Here is a 23,267-nt window from a genome sequence, read left to right as displayed (position 1 = left end):
TATGAGTAATAATTTTTATTCGTTTTAAGTTTTAATGCTGCTCCTTACTTTCAGTAGAACAAACTTTTCATATTTATTTTTCCATTACTTTTTCAAATTATGCTAGAAAATCCTGCACTCCCTTCATTGAAATTTTCTTCCCCCATGAGAAATTTCTCCATGGAAATATCCTCCCACGTAACCCCCCCCCTCAACTCTCCTCCGTAAACCAAAAAAATTTCTCCCTGAAAACGCCTGTACACTTTCCAGTAACCATTACTATATTTAAACGCAGGTCAAAGTTTGTAACTTGCAGCCCTTCCCACTGGGACTACGGGGGAGTAAGTCGTCCCTAAAGACATAGTTATTAGGTTTTTCGACTATGGTGAATAAAATGGCTATCTCAGAATTTGATCCGGTGACTTTTGGGAAAAAATGAGCGTGGGAGGGGGCCTAGGTGCCTTCCAATTTTTTGGTCACTTAAAAAGGGCACTAGAACTTTTGATTTCCGTTAGAATTAGCCCTTTCGTTACATTCTACACCCAGGGATAGAGCACAGGGATGGAATTACCGAGGGAATGATAAATTAGGGCATATGGTGTGAAATAAATCCTAAAAGTGAATAGCATTAATACATTTGTAAAAGTAAAATAACACCTGTAAAGGAGAAAATGTTCCTTATTGTGAGCCACTTCCTATTATTTATCAAACTTATTATTTATCAAAGCAAAAAATCAAGAGAACTACTGCAAGTAAGAGATTAAGCTCGTTAAGAAATAAATCTCTTAAATACCCCACTGCCTACTCGGTTGCGTCTTCCCACGGCGACGTGCCGCCAATAAATTGGCACTAAATTGGAATCTCTAACAGGAACGGAATATTTTTAAACAGTGCCTGTCATTCTGGAAGTGTCTTAGGAGGAGCAAAAAAGGTCAATCAAGCTGAGTTTTTCTGCTGGATACTTGGGTTTTCCTTTCGCTGTTTACTTGGGATGGAAATATGAGTTTTCCCGGGAATTCAAAAGATTATTTTTCAGTTTCCTAACAACCAGCTTGTCAAATCCAACTCTTTGGTTTAGTTGACAAGAAATGCAAATAGAAAGGGGCTTTACTCCAACTTGATTTAAATTTCTGACATTCAGTTTAGATATTTTCCCATCAGGTAAAAGAGAAGAATAGCTTTGATTGTGGCAAACAATTTGGAGAATACTCTCGTCGGAGTAGATTAGAATTGTGTAGATTATATCAGTGCATTGGATAAAACAAAAGCTTCTGTCAATATTCCACGTCTCTTCGCTTAAGACTTATCCATACCATTCATTTAAGAACGTAAAATGTATATGTTGATTTTAGGCTGGTATGTAAATTAGCTTCAAGGTTATCGAATTAGTCTTATTAGTCTTGGTTTCTAATCCCTTGTTTCCAGCAGCTGGAAAATGCCGGAATACTCCGGCTCTAACGACGAGCAAAAGATACATGTCTACGTCTTCAGTTCTATGCTCAACGTGTGTGCATGTGGAAAAGAAAAAGCCATTAATTGGATAATTTAATTTGTATGCATTAGACAATTATATTAAGCAAGTAAGTAGGCTAGCCTATGTAAAATTACAAACCCATGTAAAGATATGTAGAAGGTGTCTAACCCAGATAATAAAAATGGAGGTGGAAAAGATAATTTCTGTTCGAAAGCCAGTTTTGCCTTCCTTCCCCCCACGTACACACTAAAAACCCTTAAAATTGGGATATTATACAGAAATTCTTGGAAACACTGTTAAGGTCTCGGGATTTTTTGTTAGGGTGAGAAGAATATGGGCCTGAAGGGTATCCCTTCACATATGAGCCGGCCAACATGTCGCAGCTTTGCTAAATGTTTCATGTTCAAATAATCTAGTCATTGATGATTAGCCCATAAGGCCCATCAGCCCACGGTCCACAGTGACCCAACCGTAAAAATCTTTGTCAGCGCAAGGAACTTCTTCCGCGGCTGCTTGCAAAAAGAAGGACTCAAGCCTTCTTCCCGCAAAAAAGAGCAAGGAATAAACGGGTCAATAAATTTGTAGAAAATGAGAAGGTTCATTCTTGAAGTCGGAATTTTGTCAGATTTTTCGGTTTGAGTCCGACATTTGTTGGATTTTGGACAAGTATGGTGTTGGAAAAAGAGTAAGATTTTCTGCTGTTGGGTGTCTGAATTTTCAGGATTTTTAACAGACCAAACAGAAATTTGGTAAGGACAAAGTAGAAGCACCTGCCATGATAGCTTGGATATAATCGTGGATTTAGTATTAGGGATAGGTGAAGCCAACAAATTTTCAAGCGAGAACATAAGAAAGAAGAAACACGCACTAAAAAAAAGCACTCTTAAAAATTGACAAGAACATATAAGTATAGACAAATAAGATGAAATGAATCAAAAAAGAAAAATGTTAGAAAAAAAGCGTTTTTTTACTAGAATAAAAAATAACACGGGAAAGACACACACTGAAAAAAAAGGGAAATTGAAAGATGACACACAGTCTACAATAGACCTGATTTTTCATGCAGAAGGGTCTCCTATTTTGTAAGCCAAATCTTGACTTGTAATTTTGACAAAAACCAGAGGAACTTTTCCAAAACTATTTTGTGATTGTGATGTGTTGTTCATTCTTAACTGGTAAGTGCTGTCAGTTCTCAATATATTGCCATCTATATTTTGGTTGAACACACCAAGCAGAGTAGTATTGAGACTCACTCCTGGTTTTTGCTTTATTCCTTGGATCACAAGACTGTCAAGGTAGAGCATTCTGGTCATATCCATCCAGCTTTAGTTCAAGTCTTTCAATTTGCTCTTCCAGGTTTTCAATTTCAGTCATAAGACTTTTAAGTGATGGTTTGATACTCCGAAACTTCGGATAATATTCTAGCAATATATCATCATAAATTTTACTTGTTATTGTTTGACTAGCCTGTCTAAGAATGCTTCTGTTGTCTTTTAATTTCTCAATTATCTTATGGCTAATATCGCTATCAAGCCTTAGCTTAGTTTTTGCAAGGAATTGTTCCATTGCAGCTAATTTTTCTAATATTGCGAATATCTCTTGATTTCTCTTGGATGAGTTGCACTAAGAGCTGCGAAACTTCTGGAAACAGGGTTACAAATTTCTGGTGTTGTTTGAACTTCCTCAAATGCTTTTTTGACCCCCTTTGTAGTTTTCTTAGTGGCTTCATCAGAATGGTCCTTGAAAGATGCTAAGCTAGCTTAAATGACTTGGTGTTCAGAATGCGATCCATAGCAAAACAACAAGTAGCTAGTGCCTCCTTTAGCATCAGCACGAACTTTTAGGATCCTAGCTGGCCATAGTAGGTATCCCTAGGAATTTGCTAAAACCAATTCAAACTGCTTAAATTTGGCCATCATACAATTATATTAAACAAAGGATCAAACAGATGTATTTAATTTAAGTGGCACAGGCCCAAGAAAGTAGTCACGATCTCCTTGTTGCAAGGTAAATGAAAGCTAGATCAACAGATTAAAAACTTATCAAACAGTTCGTGGTAACAAACTGTAGTAAGGAGCGACCAGGCTCAATAGTAAACAAAACTCTTAAAAACGGAATTTTGATACTAAAAGATACATCAAAAGAATCGGAGTTTTATGTTGATTTTAAAAATATAAGTTTCATCAAATTTAGTCTTTGTCATCAAAAGTTACAAGCTTGACAAAATTTGCTTTATTTTGGAAAATAGGGAGAAACACCCCCCTAAAAGTCATAGAATCTTAACGAAAATCACACCATCGCATTCAGCGTATCAGAGAACCCTACTGCGAAAATTTCAATTCCTACCCTAAGTCAACCGATCAAAGTTTTGAGATAGCCATTTTGTTCAGCATAGTCAAAAACCATAATAACTATGTCTTTGGGGATGACTTACTCCCCTACAGTCCCCGGGGGAGGGGCTACAAGTTACAAACTTTGACCATTGTTTACATACAGTAATGGTTATTAGGAAGTGTACAGACGTTTTCAGGGGAATTTTTTGGTTTGGAGGGGGGTGAGGGGAGGGGGCTATGCGGGAGGATCTTTCATTGGAGGAATTTGTCATGGGGGGGGAGAGAAATTAAATGAAAAGGGCGCAGGATTTTCTAGCATAACTATAAGAAAAACAATGAAAAAATAAACATGAGAAAGGTTTTCAATTGAAAGTAAGGAGTAGCATTAAAACTTAAAACGAAAAGAGATTATTACGCATATGAGGGGTTCTTCTCCTCCTAAATACCTCGCTCTTTATGCTAAAGTATCTTTAGTAATTTCAACTATTTATTCTACGGCCTTTCTGATTCAGGGGTCATTCTTAAAGAATTGGGACAAAACTTCAGCTTTAGTGTAAAGTAGGCCTATTGGTAAGTCTTGGTCTGGTTTCACTGCAATTTTCATTTTATTTTCAGTGTTGTAATAAGAACAAAAAAAACATTTGTAATATAATTCCTTTTAGTAAAGCGTCAAATACACAGTAGGCCTTATAACTTTTACCTTTAGAGAAATGGGCTTTATCCATGCTCTTGTAGTAAAGACACCATTCATTTGAAGTACATAAGCTCTACTCCCTGAAAACGACCACGGTCTAATAACCAATTCTTGATCCATTTCTCACTTTTCTTTGAATTTTCTTCTATCTATTATTATAATAAAAAAAAGGTAAACTGATTTTGCAGAACTGTGTAGCCACTTAAGTAGAAAAATTGATTTGTTAAATAAGAGAATGATATTTTTAGCGTTAGGGGAACAGGCTTTAGCCATACTCTTGTTTGTAGTGAAGACAACATTTATTAGAAGTACATAACCCCAATTCTTTCAGAAAGAATTAGGAAAAAGGTTTCGGAAAGTTTTTTGATTAATTTTGTTTGATTTTTGATTGCAAAAACTTTCAAGTATAAAAAACTCCTTATTTCCAAATAAGATTTTTTTTCAATATCAAACTTTGATTAAAGTATCAAAACTATAATCAAAATAACAATATCAAACTACCAAAGTATTTGAGTAAAGAAAGGATCAAAATAAACAAAATATCAAGGTAAAAATAAGGACCATGCATAACTAACAGCCTTTGCAAAGTAAATTGAATTTACCACATAAATCACTGAATCCAAGTATCAAAGTAAATAAAATATCAAGGTAACAATAACTAAGTTCCATAACTCAGAGCCATATCTCCAGGGTGGTCTTTGAACCATTCTGAACAAAATGGCTAACTCCAAATTTTTGTCTGATGTCCTTTGGGAAAGTGGGGTATGGGCTAGTTGACCATTGATCACTTTTGGCTCTTAAAAAAGAGAAGTTTCAATTTCCGATCGAATTAGCCCCCTCCAAAGCTAAAACGACCACCCCTTCCACAGCACCATATAGTCTAATATTGGGCAACTTATGTAATAATGGGCAACATGTGGGCTAGGAAAAATTTCTCAACCCCTAAGTTATAGTAATTTGAATTTTGGACTATTTTGAATAAAATGGCTACTTCAAAATTTTGATAAGGTTCATTTGGAAAAAAAGGCACAGGGGGGGGGGGGGCTTGTTACTTTTTGATCACTTTCAATTCTTAAGAACTTACATAAGTTGCGATTCTTGTCCTGGTTCAATGGAGGATTTCTCAGTCCCAGTAGTTTGAGTTTTGGTCTATTTCAAACAAAATGGCTATCTCAAAATTTTTATCAGGTGTATTTGGGGAAAGGCGTGAGGCTGGGGGTTAGATACCTTCCGGTCACTTTTGGTGACTCTTAAAAAAGTAACTAGAATTTTCAATTTTCAAACAAACGAGCCATCCCTGAAGTTTATTAAATAAAAAAAACGAGTTTTTTTAACTGAAAGTAAGGAGCGACATTAAAACTTAAAACGCACAGAAATTACTTCGTATATGAAAGAGGCTGCTTCCTCATCAACGCCCCGCTCTTTACGCTAAAGTTTGACTCTTTCTCTCAATTCTTCTTTTTAAAACAGTAAAAAACTTTAGCGTAAAGAGCGGGGCGTTGAAGAGGAAGCAGCCTCTTTTATATACGAAGTAATTTCTGTGCGTTTTAAGTTTTAATGTCGCTCCTTACTTTCAGTTAAAAAAAACTCGTTTTTTTTATTTAATTTCTGAACGTTTTTGAATCAATGCATGTTTTGATTTTGGCTCTCCGCAGAGGAATAATCAAAACGAAATTTTGCATATTTTTTTTTTGGGGGGGGGGGCTAAATGGCTTTCTCATAATTTTGATCGAATGATTTGGAGAAAAAAAGAGCGGGGGCGAAGCCTAGTTGCCCTCCGATTTTTTGGTAAATTAAAAAGGCAACTAGAACTTTTAATTTTTTACGAATCTTTTTATTGGTAAAAGATTTACGTAACTTATAAATTAGCTTATGTCAAGAACTTTTGTATTCTCATGTTTTTATTACATATATGAGGGGATTCGCCCCATCGTCAGTACCTCGCTCTTTACACTAAAGCTTAAATTTTATCCCAATTCATTAAGAATGACCCCTGAATCACAAAAGCCGTAGAATAAATAGTTGAAATTACTAAAAATACTTTAGCGTAAAGAGCTAGGTATCATAAGGAGGTGAGCCCCTTATATGGGTAATAATTTCTGTTTGTTTTAAGTTTTATTGCTTTTCCTTACTTCCAGGTGAAAAAGCTTTTTCACATTTATTTTTAAATTTTTTTTTAAAATAATGCTAGTAAATCCTGCTCTCCTTTCATGGAAGTTTTCTTTTCCCATGACAAATTCTCGATGGAAAGTTCCCCCAGCATATCCCCCTCTTCTCAACCCCTCCCCCCAACCAAAAAAATCCTCCTGAAAACGCCTGTATACTTCCCAATAACCATTACTATATGTAAGCACAGGTCAAAGTTTGTAACTTATTGCCCCTCCCACGGGGACCGTGGGGGAGTAAGTCGTCCCCAAAGACATAGTTATAAGGTTTTTCGACTACGCTGAATAAAATGGATATCTCAGAATTTTGATCTGTTGACTTTGTGAAAATAATTAGCGTGGGAGGGGGCCTAGGTGCCCTCCAATTTTTTTGGTCACTTAAAAAGGGCACTAGAACTTTTCATTTCCGTTAGAATGAGCTCTCTTGCAACATTCTAGGACAACTGGGTCGATACGATCACCCCTGGGAAAAAAAACAAAAAAAAAAAAAAAAACAAAAAAACAAAAAAACAAATAAACACGCATCTGTGATCTGCCTTCTGGCAAAAAATGTGAAATTCCACATTTTTGGAGATAGGAGCTTGAAACTTCAACAACAGGGTTCTCTGATACGCTGAATCTGATGGTGTGATTTTCGTTAAGATTGTATGACTTTTAGGGGTTGTTTCCTCCTATTTTCTAAAATCACGCAAATTTTCTCAGGCTCGTAACTTTTGATGGGTAAGACTAAACTTGATGAAACTTATATATTTAAAACCAGCATTAAAATGCGATTCTTTTGATATAGCTATTGGTATCAAAATTCCATTTTTTAGAGTTTTGGTTACTATTGAGCCGGGTCGCTCCTTACTACAGTTCGTTACCACGAACTGTTTGATACAACCACCTCTTACATAAAACCATATATTCTCCTGGGGAATGGCTTGCAACACTCGCCCCCAGGCTTTGAGAGGTTTTATCGACCCTTGAGTTTTTGTTATTCGATCTTTAAACTATTTTGAACAAAATAACTATCTCAAAAGATTGATTTAGATCAGATTCCTGGGGGGGGGGCTGTTTTATTCCTTTAGTAAGTTTTGGTCTATTTTGCACAAAATGAAATCTCTTTTGACTCTTAAAAGAGAAGTTGAACTTACAATTTCCAATCAAATGAGCCCTCTTTGAAGTTTATTCGAGCATTCCTACCATAATAACCAAATAAGCCCCCAGGGCACGACTTAAAACGACTGCCCCTGGGCTCGGTGGGTTGTGTCGACACCGAAGTTTTTGCTATCTGATGTTTGAACTACTTTTAGAAATTGCTATAAAAATTTTATGGGAAGGGTTTGGGGGAAAGGGCGTTTGGGAGTGGGCTAGTTGCTCTTGAATCTCTTTTTACTCTTAAAGGATAAACTAAAACTTCCGACTTCCAATCAAATTAGCCCTCTCAGAAGTTCATGCGACGACCCCCTCCATATTAAATGCCTTTGGGAAAAAATAATAAATAAATAATAGAAGATTGAAGCAGTATAGCCTTTACTATAGGCAACGCTTTGCCTTGCTTCTGAAAATGAACTAGAAATGTCAAGTTCCAATCAATTCGGCCCTCTGTGAAGTTTATACTAGTATCACTTCCATAATAACATGTATGTCCCTAGGCCATAACTTACAGCGCCTGCCCCCGGGCCCTAGGGGGTTGTGTTGACACCCGAATTTCTTGTTGTCTGATGTTTGAACTATTTTAAGAAAATGGCTATCATAATTTTTATCGGAAGGATTTGGGGTGAGTGGGAGGGGGCTAGTTGCACTTTAATCTCTTTTGAATCTTAAAAGATAAACTAGAACTTTCAATTTTCAATCAAATGAGCCCTCTCTGAAGTTTATACGAGCATTTCTTCCATAAGAACAATATATGCCCCTAGGGCATAACTTATAATGGCTGCCCCGTACCCTAGAGGGTTGTATTGACACCAGAGTTTTTGTTATCTGACTTCAACTATTTTTAACAAAATGGATGTCTCAAAAAATTTTATCTGATGCATTTAGGGAAAAAGAGGCATGGGAAGGGGGCTAGTTGCCTCCAATTTCTTTTGACTCTTAAAAAGACCTTTCATTTTCAAAACAAACGAGCCCTATCTGAAGCTTATGCGAGTATACCTTCCACAAGAAACCTTTATACCCCAGGGCATAACTTGCAACACCTGCCCCCGGGCCCTGGGGTTTTTTCGTCAATAGTTTTATTATCTGACTTTTAAACTAATTTAACAGAATGGCTATCCCAAAATTTTTATCAGGTGCATTTGGTGAAAAAGGGTGTTGGGGGGGGGGGCTAGCTGCCTTTTGATCACTTTTGACTCTTTAAAGCGAACTACAACTTTCAGTTTCCAATCACAAGAGCCCTCGCTGAAGTTTATACGAGTTTCCCTTCCATAAAACCATGTATCCCCCCAGGGTATAACTTACAATGCCCGTCCCCGGGCCCTGGGGGGGGGGGCTTTGTCGACACAGGAGTTTTCGTTACCTGATCTTTGAACTATTTTTAACAAAATGTCTTAAAATTTTTATCTGATGCTTTTGAGTATAAAAGGCGTAGTGGGTGGGGCTAAATGCCCTCTGATTACTTTGACTCTTAAAAAGTGAACTAGAACTTTTAATTTCGAACCAAATGATCCCAAAGTGTCTCTGGAGAAAAATAATATAAAACTTTGGAGCTTTACTATTGGCAGCGCTATAGCATTATCTGATAGTGTCGGGAAATCTGGCTCACCTCCATAAGAAATTACCTCCCCTCTCGTGAAATTATTCCTTGGAATTTTCCTCCCACATAAAATATACCCACCTAAAATTCCTTCCAGATAATTCCATCCTCGCTGAAATCCACCCCTCTGTAAAATTTCTCGCAGAAGATTCAACATGAAAAATTCTACTTAGCATACTTTCATTTGAAAAGACTTCAAGTGCTGATCGCTTTTGCAATTGCTACGGATATCCCCCTATCCGTGGGATGAAAGCTTCCCAAAGATTGTCCTTTTTGGCCAGCCATCTAGGTCTAAACGGAAAGCAGGTCGTCCATTGTTTGTGTGGGAGGATGTCATAAAGGAAGATTTAAGGGAAATAGAAACTTCCTGAGATGTTCTAAAGAGGAAGGCTTTGATATCTTATTTTGGCTTGGCCAATGATTCAATTTTGTCTTAGAGGCACTTCACGCAGTAAGTTAAATTATAAAATACTTTCACTAATTAAAATTGTGGTTTCGCCAATGATTCAATTTAGTCTTGAAGGCAATTCAGGCAATGAGCAAAATTATAAAATACTTTCACTAATCAAAATTAACCTAAAAGTTAAAAGAAAGAAGATAGTATCTTAATTAAATCAATGTTGGGTAGGAAATTTGAATAGGAGGATTTAAAAATACTTCTCTTAGAAATGAATATGTTACTATTTTAAAGTTTCCAAGGACTTCAGAGTGAAAAAGCACAAAAAAAAGGTACTACTTATAAAGGCAAGTAGTCAAAAAGGTACTACTTTTGGTTTACGATATGGTTCATTCACCGCCTCTCTCCGCCACTGTGCTGATGATATGTTGCTAGCTCAAAACTTTTTAATTAGCTTCATTTTTGCTGGATTGTGGCAGAAGAAAAAGAATTTGCAGTTCCCATCAATAGGAACTGCTTGATTATTGTAATTTCTTCATAAATAACTTGATATATTTTTTGTTCTGTTACTATCCTGTGCTAAATATTTTAAAAAGTGATATTAAAAATGATTGCATATTATTCTTCTAGGTTTAATTAAAGATGACACTTTTAGAAACCAATTTTGAAGAAATTGCTCTGAGTACACAACCAGGAAATGAAGTTCCAGGTCCACCAGCTGATGATGGAGTGCGATTACAACCCGAAATGTCCCGTCTGAATGGAGTTACCGTAATTGTGGGATCCGTCATAGGATGTGGGATATTTGTATCACTCCCTGGTGTTTTAGAGCGTACTGGTAGTTTTAACCTTGCTCTAATTGTTTGGTTGCTTAGTGGACTATTTAGCATGACAGGTGCATATTGTTATGCTGAACTTGGTAAAATGATAAGAACAACCGGTGGAGACTATGGGTGTACTAAAACCGCTTTTGGACCATTTCTGGCTTTTATTCGACTTTGGGTTGAATGTATTATTGTAAGACCATGCTCACAAGCCATTTTAGCTCTGGCATTTGCAGTTTTTATTTTGAAGTCAATATATCTGGAGTCCGATCCACCTTATGTGTCTGTTATATTGTTGGCAACTTGCTGTATCTGTAAGTTTTTTTTTTCTCTCTTTTCCATTCTTTTACTATTTGCCTAGCTCCAGTTTTTTTTTTATCAAGTCTGCACTTTGGTATTAAAAAAATATTGCAGTACGGGGATTGTGAAACAGTGGAAAATTGTTTTTTTTTTTTAATTAAGTCTTTAGTTTGGTATAAAAAAAAAACATTGCAGTACATAATTGTAAAACAGTGGAAAATTATTTCTTAAGTTGATCAAATCTGGTCATTTTTTCTATAAAAAAAAATGAATTTTGTTCAGTCTATTAAATAATTAAATAAATAAAAAGTTTTTTAAATGAAAGTAAGGAGCGACATTAAAACTTAAAACGAACATGAATGACTCCCTTTTCTGAGAGGACGCGGGTTCGAATCCCAGTGTACCCAATTCTTCAATTTGGGACGGGGGTCAGTGGCGTGACTCTGTAAGCTTAGCCAGAGTCGACCCAGCTCTAAATGGGTACCTGGAGAAATCTGGGGAAGGTAAACAGGAAGGGTGTGCGAAAGCATAGGATGGCTGGCCCCCAACCCCCATTGCACTTCCTGGCTGAAGGGCCAAGAAACGGAGATCAGCACCGCCGGTACGGACTATAAAGTCCAATGCCGTATCCTTTACCTTTTTTTTACCTTTACCTTATTTACTAACGTCGCTGGTTTTTTTTATTTAATTTCTGGACGTTGTTTAATTAATGCATGTTTTGATCTTGGCTCTCCTCACATAAATAATTAAAACGAAATTTGCATATTATTATTTTTTTTTTTGGCTAAGTGGCTTTCTCATAGTTTTAATCGGAAGACTGAGAAAAAAGGAGCGAGGGAGGAAGCCTTGTTGCCCTCCAATTTTTTGATTACTTAAAAAGCCAACTAGAACTTTTATTTTTTTACAGACATTTTCATTAGTAAAAAATATACGTAATTTACGAATTAACTTACGTAACGAACGTCTATATTCGTATGTTTTATTATGTATATGAGGGGGTTCACCCCTCGTCGATACCTCGCTCTTTACACTAAAGCCTAAATTCTGTCCCAATTCCTTAAGAATGACTCTTGAATCACAAAGGCCTTAGAATAAATAGTTGAAGTTACTAAAAATACTTTAGCGTAAAGAGCGAGGTATTACGAGGAGGTAAACCCCTCATATGCGTAATAATTTCTGCTTGTTTGAAGTTTTAATGCTGCTCCTCACTTTCAGTAGAAAAAAACTTTTCATATTGATTTTTTCATTGTTTCTTTAAATAATGCTAAAAAATCCTGCGCCTCCTTCATTGAAAGTCTCTTCCCAATTGAGAAGTTTTTAAATGGAAAGATCCTCCCACGCACCCCCCCCCCACCTTAACTCTCCCTCCTAAACCAAAAAAAAATCCCCCTGAAAACGTCTCTACACTTCCCAGCATCCATTACTATATGTAAACACAGGTCAAAGTTTGAAACTTGCAACCCCTCCGACGGGGACTGCGGGGGAGTAAGTCGTCCCTAAAGATAAAGTTATTAGGTTTTTCGACTATGGTGAATAAAATGGCTATCTTAGAATTTTGACTTTTGGGAAAATATAAGCGTGGGAGGGGTCTAGGTACCCCCCCAATTTTTCGGTCAATTAAAAAGGGCACTAGAACTTTCAATTTCTGTTAGAAAGAGCCCTCTCGCGACATTTTCGGACCACTGAGTCGATACGATCACCCCTGGGGAAAAAATAAAACAAAAAACAAATGAACATGCATCCGTGATCTGATGCGAAATTCCACATTTTTATAGATAGGAGCTTGAAACTTTTACACTATGGTTCTCTGATACGCTGAATCTGATGGTTTGATTTTCGTTAAGACTGTATGACCTTTAGGGGGTGTTTCCCCATATTTTCGAAAATGAGGCAAATTTTCTCAGGCTCGTAACTTTTGATGGATAAAACTAATCTTGATGAGACTTTTATTATTAAAATCAGCATTAAAATGCGATTCTTTTGATGTAACTATTGGCATCAAAATTCCATTTTTTAGAGTTTTGGTTACTGTTGAGCCGGAATGCTCCTTACTACAGTTCGTTACCACGAACTGTTTGATAAAATGAAGCAATACTAGCTCCAGAAGAAAACTTCTTAGGAACTATGTAGCCTACTTCTGCAAATGTGTAGAATAACGTATCATCTCTTAGATACCAAAGATAAAGATTGCATTTCTCTCCTATATTTCTATAAAATAGTTTTGGAAAGTCGATTCTGTAGTATCCAGTTTTGAAATTTTCTATTCTAATGAAATTGTTAATTTCGATAGGACTCTGAAATTTTGCTTGCATATAATGCTCAGGCCCAGAAGGATTCCGAACTCATTTCAGGAGGGTCAAGAATAGCATATTTACTGTCATACATGTCTTGTCATAGGCATATTTACTGGAAGGACTTGACAAATCTTACCCGAATAAGATAGGAAGTCTTTTGAGTGTCCTGACATAATTATGTGTGTCTGGGCGTAATTCATTCAAAGCAAAGGAAGGGGTTCCTCTTTTTGATCAGAGCATCTACAAAAAAATGTTGTCGATCTCAATCAAATTCGGATACACGTAATAATACAATTGTTTTATTTGATGGTCTAGTGCCAATTTAAACTCTGGTAGTATGGGGGGGGGGGTACCTAAGTGCCAGTCATCTGGGCATCTACCAACACCTCATGGAACTTGATGAAATGTAACGTTGCAATTGTTCTTTCGAAGATCTAGGACCAATTTAGCTTCTCTGAGGGGATGGTTGCCTAAATACTTAGTCATCAGGGTATCTACCAAAAGAGGTTGTTGGGTCTCAACCAAGTTTATGGACAATAATAGTTAATTGGAATAACTTGACCCCTGTATAAAGGAAAAGGAAATGTCCTGGTTTGGCTTTTTGGTTATATGGACGCAATCTGTGGGCGGAAAGGGATCCCCAAATTCTTTTGATCAACCAGTCTACCAAAGGACTGCGTCGGATCCTAAACGAAGTTGCTGGAAAGTATGAGCTTGGTACATAATTATCCTTTTAGGGGTATATGCCTGATCCTGTCTCCTGAGCAAGGATGCGCTATTGCAGGGAATTTGATGATCTTAATACCAATCTAGTTTCTTCTTATACATGTCCACTGATCTAGCATAGTTTAAAAGTGACAGCTTTATATACATGTTTAGACTAGCTATGATTGAATTCAGATTTGATAAATATATTTCAGTTTTTTTTACTCAAGAGACATCTGTTGAGTGTCAATCGTTTATGAGTACATATTATTAATCAACGTAAATTTTTTGGCTCAAAGGGTGTTATAATAGCCTACATTAGGGAATAATTGCTTTGTTGAAGGTTCTTTTGATTTTTGAATAAAAATCGAGTTGCCATCAAGCCATAGTCTGAGTGCAAAGCTCACATAAGCCTATTTCAGGATTGTATAAAAAATGATGTCATTTTCACTTATTGATAGATTGTCCGTTGATAGTTGATACCGAGTCCGTTGCTTTTTGGATTAAAATCAAGTTGTCATCAAGCCATTAGCCAATTGGAGACAAAGACAGATTGAGTGAGAGGCAAAGCCTGCATAAGCCTTTTTCAGGATTGTATAAAAATGATTTCATTTTCACTTATTGATAGAGTCTATCATCCATCAATCTTCTAAATAATTTCTGCCAAATTAGGGCAGAAATAAGGTAGATAGCCGTAGAATGAATTTGTTGATCTTTGAATTAAAATCAAGTTGTCATCAAACTTTATGTGCATTTACAAGAAAATTAACGACTCTAAAGCAAATGGTTTGGTAAAGAAGCCAAATTTTATAGTTTTGGAATAAGCATGGGCTTTGTTTTCTGTTTCTGTTGTTTTTTTTTCAAAGTAGGCTACCTGTTTCTGCCCTGTTTATGCAAAAAAAAAAAAAAAAAATACATGACCTATTTTTTATTTACCCTTGTTCTCTTTCTGTTTTCAAATAGCTATTTCGTCCTTTTTTGGTTTTTCTTCCGTTTCTGATTTATTTAAGTGATATGAAAATGAGATATTTGAGAATTTGAACTTACAAAATGGTGTTTTAGATCATAATTTAAAATTGTGAAGAAGCGTAGTTATGCCTCATATACTTTTTAAAATTGGAACGTAATTAAAATGGTGTAACTCAGTGGGTCAAGCATGTCAAATAGTGCTACCATACTGTTTAAGCTAGGCAGAATTAGGGATTGGGTGTCAAATTGACAGTAGGTATTAGCGTAAATTTCAGCAGTGGCGGATCCAGGGGGACCCCGTGGCACTCCCAAGATTTTTTCTGGTGCCCTCATTCAACTATTTTTTCACTCATTTTAGAATACATTTATGAATTCTTTCAATTATTGGCACCTTTGTCATATTGGGCTCCCCTAAAATTTTGCTCATTGGCGCCCTTGTCACATTAGGCCTCCCTAGAGATCTTGCTCTAGATCCGCCCCTGAATGTTAGGATGGTAAAGGTGCAGTTTAATTCAACTAAAATAACGTATTTCTTACTGTACATTATTCCGTCAATTGAGCAGAAAAGTTGCATAGATACTGTCCAAGAGAAGCAGGATACAAACAAACCGCTTATTACTGTTTATCCTGGCCCTGTTGGTAGGACACCTGCTTCCTACATTTTCTCACGTTACTTTTTATAATTTTTATATACTTTTTTCACGTTACTAAAACTATCTCTAAATAAAATCAATAGAAACCCTTTCCAGGATAGCCTAGAATTGAAACAGTGGTCTAACTAGCTGATTTCCTGAATAAATCAGTCCAAAGTCTTACAAATTGCTGAGGTACTTTTCTCATTTAATAGGATACCGATCTTCCCGTGAACACGGTATTTTTTTGCCATACAGCACAAGAAATTAAAAAATTATCAATAAGTGGTGATTTATATCCTTTATCAGTCTAAAAAATACCCATTATAAACAAGTAAATTCCTGTAAAAATTAATATTGTGCTTCAATATTTTTAGAAATCGTAGTTGAGATCTGTCATTTTGCTTTTATTTGCCAACAGATTTTCTTGGGTTATTGCGCCCACGAAACTGCTCAGGAGGCAATTGTTTGCTTTCCCCCTAGTTACGCCAGCGAGGTGAAAGAGGTCAGATATTTGAGTGGAGGTGCAATTTCCAAAATGGTAGGCTGCTGGAAAGTGCTTCTAATTTTGTAGAAAAATCCTAAAATCAACCTTTGTTTTAGGAAAAGCATGATGTCATCGTCTTATGACGACTTGGATGTTCCAAGTAAAACTTCTAAGCTATCTCTCTGGGTATCATAGCGGATAAAAAGGATCAGGTGCAACTTCTGCTAAATGTCTAAAGGTTAAGGGATTCTATCACGACATCTATATACCATCTTTAAAGGAAGCATATTATTGATTTGCACAAAAATAAAGTATATGCGGCTGGTGCCGCAAATAACAAATCCAAACCAACTCAAAAAAAGATATATTAAGTCAGGCTGCTTCCCTAAAGAAAGCTCCCGATAACAAAACAAGTGACACAGAGGACAAAGAATTAATGGAATTTGGAATAAGAAGAGCAGACATACGACCATTCCTTATTTCTAATCAATCAGAACAAACTGCTCTGTGGAAGCTCTGCCACAAAACCCCGTTTAAGACAAATTGTCAATTTCTGTGTTATAAGCCAGATATGAAACAGCTTATTTACAATACAACAGGGGGCTTGAAAGCACCATCCTGGGGAGCCCTCCATCGTCGCATAAATGTTTCTACAGAAAACAAAAACGAGTTAAAACAGAAGGCTGGTGAAAATTATTCAGACGGCCTTTCTGTTCCTTTTTCTGAAAACTCCGGAACTGGAGATACTTTTCCTGAAGAATCTGATTAAAATTATGCATTGTCTACGGAAGAAGGTGGCGAAAGTAATTGATAAGAACAATGGGGAGCAGGGAGTCTGTCAGAAAACGAGATTGCAGCACAGGCTATCCGATGACATGTTACACTTGCTGGCACATTTATAAAATTAAAAAAATTATGTAGAACACTAAAAGTTTCAACTTTACAGCATGTTAACTTTAAAAGATGTTGCAAAGAGAGTGGCCTTGGTTTTCATATCCCTCTTGACGTAAAATTGCAATGGAATGGCACATTAGAATTGATTGAATCTTTAAAAAACTTAGGGAGCCTGGAAATAGTTTTTTTTTACATTTGACAAATGCAGCGAATTTATTAGGACTCAGGCTTTTATCTAATAGCTTGACTGTGCTATAAGCTGCTTTTACCATACTTTCTACTAGTTACAATAACACTGTAATGACAAGTGCCTCTTCATATCCAACTAGCAGTCAAGCACAAATAGTTTTAGAAGGATTTGAGCTCTTCTAATGCTAGAGCCGGAGATAGTCCCATTGTTGCATCCCCCAAAGAATTTACGATCGTAAAGTTAAAAAAGCATTTTGTGACAAGCCTTCATTTTGAAATTAAACTTTTCCAAAAAAACATCTTTCAACTTTTTAAAGGTTGTCACTAGGGGGATCGTTCTGTGGTACTCAATCTTTGACACCATTACTGTAGGTGTGCAACGGGTGGTGGAACTGTGTAGCATATTCGGTGCTTTGAGAGTTACATCAGGTGGCAAAATGGATGACCTCCCAAATTATTGAATATTATAACACTACTTGCTCCCCTTGAAACGCTTCTTTGCACGAGGTACGACTGAACATACTTCCAACAGTTTGTTGGTGTTGCTCGTTCCACTGATGATCAGGTGTGTGAAAATCTCATCTAGAAAAGGGGTAGAATAATCTATCCTGGGTCGGCACACGCTTCATAAATACTTGGAGAATCAGAAAAAAAAATTAAAAGAACATGGACAATATTTCATTTGGAGAAACAACATGGGAACGCATATGGTATAACTGTCTGAATATTAACCAAGATCAAAAATATTGGATTTTTACCAGAAGCTCCCTGAAATACTTTCCTGTATCACCTACGCACCTTTGGCCCCTACGATTATAAGTAAATCAACTTAAGTTGAGAGCTTGCATCGGATGACGTATTGTTGTCACTAAAACTTGTATGATCATAAGCGTAGTAGCGTCTACTATCTGGTCCGTATGCTGGAGGAGGGCTTCTGATCCAAACCCCCGAAGTTGCATAATTTTACCATGCTCCCTTTAATTTTCATCTAGTTTGTCTATTTAATGCTGTTTTAAGGTAGTAGTCCCTGCCACCTGGTAAGAATGTAGGGAGTGGGTTTCGAAGTCATGCTTCTCCGTATCTTTAGATTTTGTGAAGTCCCCTAAATTTCCAGTTAATGATCTGTTATATACACACACATATATATATATATATATATATATATATATATATATATATATATATATATATATATATATATATATATATATATATATATATATATATATATATATATATATATATATATATATATATATATATATATATATATATATATATATATATATATTGAATTAGCATCTCCAGCCCTCACTGGCTCACTAGCCCTCGCTCGAAAAAATCTAATTGTGTGTCTACATATCTCAACATTAAGTGACCCATAATTAAGATATTGATAATAATCTATATGTGAACTTTTCAAAAAATTTTGCATAGAAGAACGATTACAGAATAACTTTCTTTTCATTTAATCTCGTGTAATATTTTAACAATTGTTTTCCTTATGAATTTGATAAACTTTCGGTCTTTTATTTGTGATTTTACTAAGCCTATTTTATTTACTAAGCCTATTTACTACTTACTAAGCCTATTATATGACTATTTAGGCTTCCTGGCGTTCATCAATTGCTGGGATTATATAAGACATATGTTCGCGTAGAATTCTATTAATGTTTAAGTTTACAATGACTGATGAAGATGCTCAAAGAGTCTATGCCAAAAAACTTGCTGCTGATAGAGAAAGTCAGAAAAGAAAGCGTGCCGAGGAATCAAAAGAACAGCAAGGAAACAGGCTTGAGGCTAAAGAACACAAAACCGCGCAGTTAGATGAAGATCCACCTGGACTGCGAGAGTCAAAACATATTAAAACTGAAAATGATAGCGATGATGATTGGGTTTGGGATTTTGACTTGGATAAGGTCATCAATGACTACCAGATTTTAGTTACAAAAACAAAGGTTCGGCGATATGTATTTCATAGTGAAGCTGAAAAATAAAGAAGAAAAAGAAAACTGAAAAAAGAAAAAAGAGAAATTACAGACTGGGATACCGGGACACAAATGACGACCGGGACACAGGGAATATAAATGACGACCAGGACACAGGTATTTAAGAATATCGTTCAAAGACAAATTTTTAATTGTAAGAAGACCGTTGAAAGAGAAATTTCTAATTGTAAAATGACTGAAAAACCTACAATGGCAACGGTACCACCATCGAAGTAGATAACCAGTGGGTTTACGGCCAACCTACCATCTTCAAAGATACCACGATAGGAAGACTCTACACCGTTCACCCCAATCAACATGAATGCTTCTTTCTACGCCTGCTTTTGGTGAATGTACCCGGTCCGACATCCTTTGAGTATTTGAGAACTGTAAACGGTACTATACATGACACTTACCGTAGTGCATGCCAAGCTCTGAATTTATTGGAGAATGACCAACACTGGGATAACTGCATCAATGACGCGTGCGAAACGTCAACCCCAAGTCAAATTCGTACACTTGCTCTCCATCAGCTCCTACAGAGTTATGGGAAAAATATAAGTCAAAAATGTCCGAAGATATACTCCATCGAAAACAGTTAGAGACGTCAGAAATGACTTTTGATTTTACATCAGAAATTTATAACGACACTTTAGTTATTATAGAAGATTTGTGCGTACGTATGGCAAACAAACCTCTTCAGGATTTGGGAATGCCTTCACCTAACCGTATCGCTGCTGTTTCGACATGTGTAGAATTGGATCGTGAACAAAGTTACAGTACGAGTGATCTATTGTCGTATGTACAAAATAACATTTACAAGTTAACGTCGGAACAAAAAGACATTTATGATACGATAGACTCAATTTCAGGACGTATACAACTACCTGCTGATTTCTGTAGTTTAGTGACGTCCAAAAATGAATTGATTGAAAAAGTATTTCCGAATATTCTAAAAAATTATAAAAATAATAAATGGCTAAGTGAAAGAGCGATTCTCGCACCCAAAAATATAGACGTCCACGAAATCAACAATATTGTTTTGACCAAGATTCGAGACCAGGCAGTCCTTTGCAAGTCAGTCGACACAGTTTTGGAACCAAATGAAGCGGTTAATTATCCATCTGAATTTTTAAATTCCATATATCTTTCAGGGTTTCCACCACACGTGCTACAACTAAAAATAGGCGTACCAATAATACTTTTAAGAAATATCAACCCACCAAAGCTTTGCAATGGCACGCGACTTGCCGTAAAAAAAACAATGGAAAGCCTAATAGAGGCGACAATCTTGACAGGGCCTTTTGAGGGTAAGGCTGTTCTTATTCCTCGCATTCCCATGATTCCAACGGATCTGCCTTTTCAATTTAAAAGATTGCAATTCCCAATTCGATTAGCATTTGCAATCACCATTAACAAAGCTCAAGGTCAATCATTAGAAAAATGTGGTATAGATCTTAATACTGATTGTTTTTCCCATGGACAATTGTACGTTGCATGTTCGAGGGTCGGTAAACCTGACAATCTATTTACATGCAGCGACAATTGGACAGCGAAGAATGTTGTATATTCGCAAGTTTTACGCAGTTAATTTGTATTGTATCCATCTATCTATCTATCTATATAAAAACGAGTTGTGTGTATGCATGTTTGTTTGTTTGTAAAAAGAGCGTTTGCATATGACGTCATTATTAGTGCATACGGCTTTGTATATGCACAGACAATGGGAAAGCCAAGAATGTTGTATATTCGCAATTTTTACGTAGTTTAACTCCTGCAGACGAAATGAATGCTTGCCTGAAAAATTCTAATTTATGGGCACACGTAAAAATATTAAAATTAACTACAAATATGCGTGTCCGATTGCAAAACGATGATTCTGGTCAAACATTTTCAGATCAATTGCTGGCAATTGGAAACGGAAAGCTTCCAGTAGTGGGAAAGCCAAAAATGTTGTATATTCGCAATTTTTACGTAGTTTGAAACACATATATAAATCTATCTATATTCAAAGGTGGGACACAGGGACACAACTACAATGGCGCGTAACTAATATGGCGCGTAACGACTTACGCGCGCGGGGGGGCTTGGGGGGAAGAGAAGCGCCCCACCAACTAGGTGTTGGGGTGGCGCGAAGCGCCACCCCAACAGCTAGTATATATATATATATATATATATATATATATATATATATATATATATATATATATATATATATATTGAATTAGCATCTCCAGCCCTCACTGGCTCACTAGCCCTCGCTCGAAAAAATCTAATTGTGTGTCTACATATCTCAACATTAAGTGACCCATAATTAAGATATTGATAATAATCTATATGTGAACTTTTCAAAAAATTTTGCATAGAAGAACGATTACAGAATAACTTTCTTTTCATTTAATCTCGTGTAATATTTTAACAATTGTTTTCCTTATGAATTTGATAAACTTTCTGTCTTTTATTTGTGATTTTACTAAGCCTATTTTATTTACTAAGCCTATTTACTACTTACTAAGCCTATTATATGACTATTTAGGCTTCCTGGCGTTCATCAATTGCTGGGATGTAAAATGGTCTACGTTTGTTCAGGACTATTTTACATATGCTAAACTTCTGGCTTTGGCTATCATCATTTTGACTGGAGTTTACCAGCTTGCAACAGGTAGGCTTTTCAAATTTTCTCACTTCTTCTGTCAGATTTTTTCCTCTCCGTTTTGTCTTGCTCGTTAATTTTAAAAATCTGCCGTGTCTGGAATATAATGTCATGTTTGTGTGATGCTGGTACCTAATATTCTGCATAAAAAGTCATCTAATAAGACTTTAAGACATAATCCTGTTAAGATGTTTAAGACGTTTCATGTTTTTGTAATAAGGTTGATCGTGAGACGTTTGGCTTTATCATTTTTTATCCAGCCTAGGGGTCTTTGTAAGTATTGATCTGTGCAACCCTTTATTTTTCTTGGGAGGGGTCAAAAACACAAATAAAGCTGTAATTTCACGTGCAATTACTGATTAGGTTACATTCTGTATATTTTGCCGCTACGTGGGACCTCTTTATCTCACAGTTAGTTTCTTTTCAAGGGAAGGGGGCGGACTGCAGGCCTGTTAAAGGTACAAAAATTCATCTCGATGGCTCTTATTTAAGCTGTACTGATGCTTGTATTTTATTCAAGGTCATACTTACTACTTCACTTTTGAAAATACAGAAACCGATAAACCACAAATTGCTCTGTCCTTCTATGCCTGCCTCTTCGCTTACAATGGCTGGAACAATCTGAACTTTATTATCGAAGAACTCAAAGATCCGGTCAGGTGAGTTGAACACATTGCTTAAAATGTTTTATCTGTTATTTAATGACTAAGCTATTGTGTTAACTTTTAATACAAATTCCTGTGTTAAATTACCTGAAAAAAAAAATATTGTTTCGAAGATTGTATCGTTTAATTGAACTCTCAGTTTGAGTTGTATAGGGGTTGGATGCTTTTTGCTTACAACTATACGGGAAAAATGTTTTGCTTCATCGAACGGTATTGGCTGGAAATCTTTTTTGTTAGTTAAATTTCATTCTGAAATGCAATAAATTTAAAAAGAAAAGAAATGTGCGAATTAATGTTTTCCTGCCATTGCGATTCGTGTATACGCTACCTTGAACGTCTGAAATATGTGAATGCCGACTTTTACCAACGCATGTCGGAAATATCTTTTTCTCCTTGGATTTAGTCAGCGTTGCCAGTCAACTTTTTCAGTTGTATGCAAGGTTGGAAGGTTATGGGTTAGGTGATAGTATTTTTCGAAACCTACGATGGAGGGGGGGGGGGGCAATTTTGATTGCTTTCTTTCCAATTTCTTCATTGAGAACATCAACAGAGGCAGTTTCAATGAAAATTCTAAAAAGTGTATTTTCCAAAATGTAGGGGGGACAAATACCCCTCCTAATTGACAAGTCTGATAACAACCAAGTTTTTTTTATTAAGACTCATACATCTCCTCTGCTGCAAAACTTGCAAGATGACCAGTTCAGAGACTTTAATTTACTTAATCCTCATCTTTGCTCATCTGATTCGTATTAACTATAGTCTAGACAATTATTTCAATATTTAAAATGATCAATTACTTGCCATAAAACTCCTCAAAGTTCCAAGACTAATTTTCCGAGGAGTTATCCATTCTCTGGAGTTATATATATATAGGAGGAGTATATATAT

At 36.1% G+C, this 23,267-nt stretch overlaps 1 protein-coding gene across 1 annotated transcript in view; it reads left to right on the top strand.

The window, feature by feature from the left end:
- The first annotated feature begins 1,462 nt into the window (after positions 1–1,462).
- The window catches only part of LOC136027633 (Y+L amino acid transporter 2-like), a 72,876-nt gene continuing 51,071 nt past the window's right edge, over positions 1,463–23,267 (top strand). The window contains exons 1-4 of the mRNA XM_065705058.1: positions 1,463–1,559; positions 10,410–10,917; positions 21,598–21,723; positions 22,235–22,373. Coding sequence (XP_065561130.1) covers positions 10,422–10,917; positions 21,598–21,723; positions 22,235–22,373 — 761 coding nt within the window. The 5' untranslated portion in view covers positions 1,463–1,559; positions 10,410–10,421. The remainder of the gene's footprint in view (positions 1,560–10,409; positions 10,918–21,597; positions 21,724–22,234; positions 22,374–23,267) is intronic.

This window comes from Artemia franciscana, chromosome 5 (genome assembly GCF_032884065.1).
Source record: "Artemia franciscana chromosome 5, ASM3288406v1, whole genome shotgun sequence".
In the NCBI taxonomy this organism is placed as follows: domain Eukaryota; kingdom Metazoa; phylum Arthropoda; class Branchiopoda; order Anostraca; family Artemiidae; genus Artemia; species Artemia franciscana.
Note: the sequence above shows the minus strand (reverse complement) of the source record. Positions and strands in the feature narration are given on the sequence as shown.